We start from the raw sequence: 7,806 nt of genomic DNA on the forward strand, positions 1-7,806 counted from the left end.
CTATTTTATTTAATTTATCATCCCCTTCCTTGGCTTTCTATTGTAATTTCTCCTCATTTCCTCACTATTTCCTTTAGTGTTATTTTTTATTGTTCTATTGCTTTTTTGTTATTGTAATTTCGTTTAGTGCGTTAATACAATCAATTGGTTTGGGTGTAATATCTAGGTTGTTTCATGATTTCATGAACAAAATCGAAACAAAGATGGTCAGCATTGGCGCATTCACGGCGGATGCGTTGCTCTTGCGAAGTTCTGGTTTTCGAGCCAGTTTCACGATGTTCGTCAAACTTCAACTTCAGATTTGACAAGAAATTGGTCCAAGCTTCACCCTAGATTGTATAAAACGTCAGAAGCACTCTTAATCTCAATAACAATATGTTTTTGAAACACCCGTTTGCAAGTTCGTCCCAGCACATACATTTGCTTTGAATTCCATGGTGGTAAGCCCTCAAGGAAACCCAATTTAGAATCGTGTCTTCACTATTCCGATTCTCAAGTCTCAAATTGTGTAAACCTACAGTACGTAATTTCAAATCGGTGATTATCTTGAAGTTCTTATCACTAAAACTAGAAACATTTAATTCCAGAATTGTCCTTCAATGTAGTTAATCATCCGTTAATTGTTCTGATCTCCGTTAAGGATAAAAAGCGCACACATGATTTAATTGAAGGTCAGGGACTAAAGTGCGATTTTCCCAAAGGTGATTGGAACAATAATTAAGTCTTGTAGCAACCCAAATGAAATAAATGAGCTACTAACTGACTTCGGTTAGTTGGCCAACCAATGGTATGACAATTGCACGGTGTCTCACTACGGCAATGAAGAGATAATATCTATACGGCAAACATACAAGATCTCCCCGTTTTAATTTGCAAACTCAAGGGTGCTTCACCACTTTGAATTTGAGACTTGTTGAAAAATTATGACAATAAATAAAGCTATTATGTCTAAGATTCAGAACATGTAAAAATCCACTGAATTTAAGTAGATGAATATTGGCTATTTTAAACTAGTAATGTTCTCTAGATGCCAAAAGATAATTAGTATATAGTGATAGAATGCTTACCTTGTTAGAAGTAGAGAAAAACCATTTACAATATTGTAAGTAACCTAAGGCTCCTATATGAAGCTCTTCTTTGTAGGTCGTTATTCAATCAACTCAGAAGGTTCACTTCTTTTTGTTTCACAGAAAGTTGCACCAAATAAAGCAGAAAGAAAGATGATTCAAAAAAAAGAGTACACAGAAGTCTCCAGGGAAAAAAAATATATACAAAAAGACCTAAATTGCCCATCAACCTAGATGAACATAGGAAGATTAATAGCTATTACCTCCTAACCATGCCTGAACTTTGAAGAGTTCTACAGTAGTCCACACAAATGGGAGAATTCTTAACAATTTCCCATATCTTGGCAGAATTTTTCAGCCAATCACGCTCGGACACAGTCCTTGAGAAAGATGGACCTCTCATTGACAAAACCTGAGGAATCAATCACTCAAAGTTAGTTCCCTAAGTATTTTCACAGAACATTACGTCTGGAATATCTGAGAAAAACAAAAAGGTGTCGGTGTGTGCTAAACTGCAGATGTTGAAGGGTGAGGGAGATTGTGGGACCTGATCCCGCAAATTCCATAACGCTGAAATGTGGCTTTCATACTGTGGCTTCAAGGATTCATCTTTACTTCTAGATGGCAGTAGAAATAATTTCAAATATTCAGATTCTCGATCTGAATATTTGAGAGGAACAGCAGAAACATGACTCTCTTTGGCAGTTGTGTGGTTTTTTGATCTCACGATAGATAAAGAGCAAAAGATTTGTGTGAGTGCCTTCTTCAGTTGAACAACGTTACATGGTGTTAGATCTTCAGTGCGTAGTCTAAAAACAAAAGCAGAACAACAAACTGAATATTGGTTCCAGGGGAAATGAAATAAAAATTAACAAGAGCAGCTCCTGTGCAACCCTATAACATTATAGGGAGCTATATAGAGCGAGTTATCCAACAGCCGACAATGAAGACAACAATTAACTTTCAGGAACTGGGGAAAGGTCGCACAAGGCAAGAGCATCGTTTGGTAACTCTGATTTTTTTATGTCATTACAGCACGAACAAAAAAACTTGCATTGTGCAGTTATAACCATGTACCCATACTTCATTGAGGACTTCCGATTCATAGGTCCAACTAGAGAAGAACACTTGAAGTACCTTCTACATTAACTAACAATTAATTCAACCTTTATATATGATATTATACCCATTCTCTTTAACCAGTTTATGTTCAACATGGTGATGCAACTAAATTCAAGGTAAACCAGAAGCTACAACTTTGTAAAGATCTAAATTTAATATCACAATCACTATAACTTGAACAATGCCTAAGATTGCGTAAAAATCAGTTTTCACGTTTTGTGTAAAAATCTAAGACACCCCTCAAGTTTTTGAGTATAGACAAACACCCTTTTCTCTTATTTGTTAGTGAAAGACCAGTCATTGACCTGCCATAATAAGCTAAAGGCCTATTTTTCCCTTGTACTTGTAAGTTTCCAGTTGTTTTCTAACCTTGTTAATTTCTCAGCAGTCAGCACTTCCTCATTGAACTAAATATGCCTCCACTACTTTGCTACTCGATTGCCTCAGCATACAGACTCCTTCAATGTCCGTCCCTCAACCACCTCAATGATCATCTTGTCACCTGGTAGGCTCCCCTCTCTCCCAACCAAAACACCATTAAGACCCTTTCTCTGCTAAGCACTCCATTATATAAGCTTAATCTAAGTTTTCTCAGTTAAAATTCTTTCCAAAATAAAACCAGAAACTGAAAACAAAGCAAAAAATTGAAAATTACTTGAAGTTAAATCCTTAAAATGGACTTTTGCAGAGGGGATGAGCAGTGAAAGACTGTGGAAGGAACCGGAAATCAGTCCTTTAGCTCATATTGACCAGTCAATTAGTAAGAAATAAGAAAAAGGAAGGTCTAGATATTGTTGAAACCTCTAGGTGTTCGGATTTATGGATCAAAGCTTGAGCGGTAACTGATTCTACTATGCAAATTAAATAAGCAATTTGAAGATAACTTTAGCATAAACATGAAAATTTGAACAGCTTGGCCCATCTTTTTCATCATCATAACTAATTCACCAGTCCATGCTAAAAGCAAGATCAAAAGTTTAGGTTAACGCACTTTGTACGCACAAAAACTGGATCAGCCATGTACTCTTCTCCACCGTCCAGAATTTTTTCTCTGTTTTCTTTCTCAGAGCTTTGAGGATGGGAAAGGGTTAAAGATGATGGATCAGGTATGCCATGCTTTAGCAAATCAACCTGCAAGAAGAGCACAACAGTACCATATCATAGAAATGCAAGTAGAAAAAGACGCTAGGAGGTTTTCTTAGAAGCAAGACATCACTCAAGAATCAAACAGTTACATTACCATATGCTGGACAAGTAACTTGAGCAGCCACATAAGTTGTTGATAGTTGAAGTTAAATTTCAACCACACAGTTACGAAAATAATTTCCAAATAGGGCATGAAAATAAAGGAGAACGGGATCTTGCTAAGTATAGAACTGTGAATAGAGCAGCAGAAAATCAGAGCTTAGATGAGAAGCTTTCTTAAAATCGAATTCTTTTTGGCAACAAAGGCCACTAGCGCTTTACGTCTTGTCACTTCTGACAAAGGTACACAAGAAAGGAGTCGTTACATAACCTAATTTAGAACTTAGAGGTAACTGCATCACATGATAGACACTAGATGTGTTTGGTAGAGCAAAATGAATTATTTGATACATCAACTGCACTTTATTTGTAAAAGTATAAACAACTAAATCTGCCACTTGAATATAAAATTGGTAGATAATTCTAAATATTTAAAATCATTTCCCATCAACTACAGCTACATAATAAAATTTAACCTCTTTTAATATAATGAAAAAATCATGACTAACTAAATAACTTAAATACCTTAAGTTTCAAATGTCAAGTTTCAATTCCATATTGCCGGCCTGTCTTCAAATGAGCACTTCCAATTGTAACACACTTATTGTAGTGAATAGCTATAAAAATTGAAACTTAGTGAGCTAATTGTGCACTGACGAGAGTTTCAGCAAATAAACATATATTTTCTAATTTTATCAGACAACCAGCTACATCCATCTTCTCCAAGAAAATATGACGATAGGTTACAACCATTTTGTTGACAAACAAGAAACATTCTAAAGTAGTTAAAGGTGAATTAAATACCGTTGACATGAGTCGCCACATGCTATCATCATGGACTCCCTCTGATACCACCAATATGATGTGGCAAATGGATGCAAGTAGAACACCAAGCTAGAAACATCCCTTGCACCACAAGCGAACAAAGTAATATTACCATTTTGGCTTTCAGCACCTTAAAGCAAGGGAGGGCGAGGGATAGGGGTGAAAACCACTAGGTAATACATAAAAACAGTCAGCTCCTGCATCATCGATGATGAAATTGATGCAATCATCTAACTCGGAATTTACCTGGATGCTCATCAGTTCATGAGCTAGCTCAGCTGGTAAAGATTCGCCGCTTATTATGGGGACGGTGGATGAGCCATCTGGTCTAATCATTTCAGCCAAAACCGAAGGGCTAAAAACAGGCTGTCAAAATCAACAAAATATCAATGGTATTTGGATAAGGATTCCACCGTGGACTTGTATTGAAAAGAATAGACAACAAAGGAACCCATATAGCATGTTGAACTATAAGGCTTCGAATTACTGACAACATTATCACTTGTACAAGCAATAAAAGCAAGAAGTTAAAGTACCGAAGAAAAAAGTCCAACTAATGAGTGAAAGAAACCTGAGTATCAAGCAGTATAATCCGTTCAGCGGAAACCCGTGGTTCAATGCCAACTGTACAATGTTTCGACATAGCCCTTGCTTCTTCTGTTTCTATAGCAAAGGGAGGAAGCATTCCTGGAATACAACATTTCAAAATTTTTGCCCTCTGGAACTGTTATTCAAAGCTTCAACTTTTATACACTAACTGTATTACCAATTACAGGTAACTTTCTATAAGAAGCACGGATTAGTAACCTGCAAGAACTGGCAAGTGATGTGTATGTTTTTTATGCTATCAGTGTATACAATTTTATTTAATTACATCTATCGTATGTATTTCTCATAACACTAAAGGTGCATGCGTAGTGATAATTCGAAAAACAAAAGCATAATTCCAAGAAAAGAAGAATAAACATCATGTGCAGCTTTAGTTACCAGGGGAGGTAGCATCAAAACCATATATTTCGTTCATTATAGTGGACTTCCCAACCCCTGGAGGACCAATCACACCCACCACTGTAAAGTCCGTATTATCCGTTAGAAACTGCCATCATATAAAATAAAATAAAATAAAATAAAATAAAATAAAAAAGGTCGTAAATTCAGAGAAATAGTACCGATAAATTAATTTCCACTAGCAGTAAAAGAAATACTAACCGGGAGAAAACGATCACTGTGGAAATCCCAGGTGTCAGAGAGAAGACTAAGAGAACCAATGCGTGAGCGGTGAGCAGTAGAATCAGGGTCGTCAGGGCCGCCGCGGTTGAATTTGCCGGCGCTAACAAGTCCAGGCTTCGCTAATAGGATTTTTGGAGCTTGATGAGACTGCCCGCCCGAACTAGGGTTTCCACCACTGCCCGCCATAGCTTTCCTTTTCTCTCCAATTTCGGCGTAGTAAAATGAGTGCAAAGCATAGAGCTTCCACTTTTTAAGCTGGGAATTTATTGTTAGTTTAGAACAGTCAAACAAATAGTTTTTTGATTCCCATAAATATTTTAAATTATTAATTATTGTGATTTAATAATTTTATTTAAGTTTTAAATATATAAATTATATTTTTTAAAATCTAAATATTTTATATTCATATTGATAATCAAAATAAACAAATTTGACGGAGGAAGTATTTTGTAGTTTTATTTAGGGCTTTCTACACTTTGTATAGATCAAAAAATGTCAAAAAATATATTTAAATCTATCAATAACTTTTTAAATTCATATCATGTGGTTCACGAAATAATAGTGATATCTATTTCAAATCTTATATTTATCAAAGAACTCATAATGAAAATAATATACTAACGACAGTCGTAACATCTATTCAAATTTTTACTTTTTCTCTGGCTATATTTTTGTTTACCCATAAAACGGTACAGTTGAATTTATACGTGATTTCTACACAAGTGAATTAATTTGATCCTAATATAATAAAATAATTGAAGAATTATGCAATACTTAGCCTTGAAATGGAGACGAAATAACAGAAATAGCAGTTCCGGGAATAGGGTTTCCGTGCATAACAGCAATGAAATCAAAAAACAAGAAGATAAGATTGTATTAAGCTTTGAATAGAATGTTGCATGAGTTTGTCGGAAAATTCCCCCTCTACAATGATAACTAAGCTCACTATTTATAGTTACGTCTAGGGAAGGAGGTCCTAGGATCGTGCCCCTCTTTAATGTCAATTATAAGGGTCATTGATAAAGATGTAACAGTGAACATAAATGCCAAATTCCCTGTAACGGGCAATCGTTCTTAATGCCACGAAATATTCTCTATTAAATGCTACCCGGTAAAGAGTATTCATCATATCTTTATGAGTGTTATTCTTTCCGGTGACAAATAAAACAGTTATCTTCGGTCTTGGCCATCCCCCGTCTTGCGTTCCACGTGTCCCTCTTTTGGGCGACCACATGTTATAGCATATTTTACCCTATACAAATAGTCCCCCTGCTTTTTGGTGACACAACTTTGTGTTACTCGGAAGTTGGTAGAAACACTCTTTTGGCTGGAATTACTATAACTCCCAATGAACGCTTCTGACGGTTGATTAGACGCACGTCTCTCCGCATTTAATGCCCCGAACATGCGTCATCCCACGATTCAGCACAACTTTTGCCGATTCTCGAGGTAATCATGGCCATTAATTTAGCCGCCAAAACTTTTACTTATATGCATCAACCTTCTCCCCTATACTTCATAATTTTACAAGCTTCTCTAATTCGACTTGCATCCTGCTCTTCATCATTTCTCTAATTTTCTTCAAGCAAAACCTTTTCTTTCTTCCATACAATGGTTTCTTTCTCAAAGCGTGCCAGTTTTTCAAAGAACAAGAACAAGGCCGAGGATTCTGCTCCTCCAACAGTGGGCTCCATCATCCCTAGAAGTCTTGTTACTACAAAAGACTTCGAAGAGAAATTTCCTACTACTAACTCTCGTACATGGGCCGTCAGTAGGTATCATCCGTCCTTCTAGCATTCCTGCTGTGAAGGAAGACTGCCGCTGTCACGATTTGGATATTGTTGCTCTTGATCTATCGGAGCGAGTGACCCTACCCAAGGAGGGTTTTACATATTTTTACATGTATCCCTTTACTTTGTGTGTGTTCTCTTTAAATGGAGAGCTTGACTCCATTATTGCAGAGTTTTGCCTCAGCTACCAGGTATGTTTGGCACAAGTAAGTCCTTCTGTGTAGGGGACGGTTGCTTGCCTTCGGCGTTTGTGCCAGGAGACGGGAGAAGAGCTAACCTTAGCTCATATGATGAATCTCTATTTTCCCAAGATCTTCCTTGGGGGAATGATAAACCTCTGCAAGCATGGCCATCATGCTCTGTTGTCTAGCATGGATGATGACAACGGTCGTGGATGGATGGAACGGTTCGTTATAGTTGCCACCAACGATATCATTTCGGCAACGGCTTCATCCTTTCCTGCCGCTTGGAATCGCACTCATAAGCTCTTTGTTTAATATTTCTTTTATTAAATATTCTTCTATACC

The 7,806-nt window shown here is 36.8% G+C and overlaps 1 protein-coding gene across 1 annotated transcript; it reads right to left on the reverse strand.

The window, feature by feature from the left end:
* Positions 1-1,103: 1,103 nt before the first annotated feature.
* On the reverse strand, positions 1,104-5,763 carry LOC107796913 (uncharacterized). The gene is made up of 8 exons (XM_016619738.2): positions 5,469-5,763; positions 5,247-5,355; positions 4,831-4,946; positions 4,506-4,625; positions 4,239-4,328; positions 3,181-3,320; positions 1,615-1,876; positions 1,104-1,479 (listed from the first exon to the last, which is right to left on the reverse strand). Exons 1-8 carry the CDS (start codon positions 5,673-5,675, stop codon positions 1,327-1,329), a joined length of 1,197 nt encoding a protein of 398 aa, XP_016475224.1. The 5' UTR covers positions 5,676-5,763; the 3' UTR covers positions 1,104-1,326.
* Between the last annotated feature and the right edge of the window lie 2,043 nt (positions 5,764-7,806).

The sequence above is a fragment of the Nicotiana tabacum genome, chromosome 24 (assembly GCF_000715075.1).
Source record: "Nicotiana tabacum cultivar K326 chromosome 24, ASM71507v2, whole genome shotgun sequence".
NCBI lineage: Eukaryota > Viridiplantae > Streptophyta > Magnoliopsida > Solanales > Solanaceae > Nicotiana > Nicotiana tabacum.

Bases quoted from the DNA above. Each gene is read 5' to 3' on its own strand.
- LOC107796913 (XM_016619738.2), bottom strand. From the start codon at position 5,675: ATGGCGGGCAGTGGTGGAAACCCTAGTTCGGGCGGGCAGTCTCATCAA. The intron at 4,329-4,505 runs GTAAATTCCGAG...GGATGTTTCTAG, and splicing joins ATGAACTGATGAGCATCCAG to CTTGGTGTTCTACTTGCATC. The intron at 3,321-4,238 runs GTATTTAATTCA...CTCTTCTTGCAG, and splicing joins TGTGGCGACTCATGTCAACG to GTTGATTTGCTAAAGCATGG.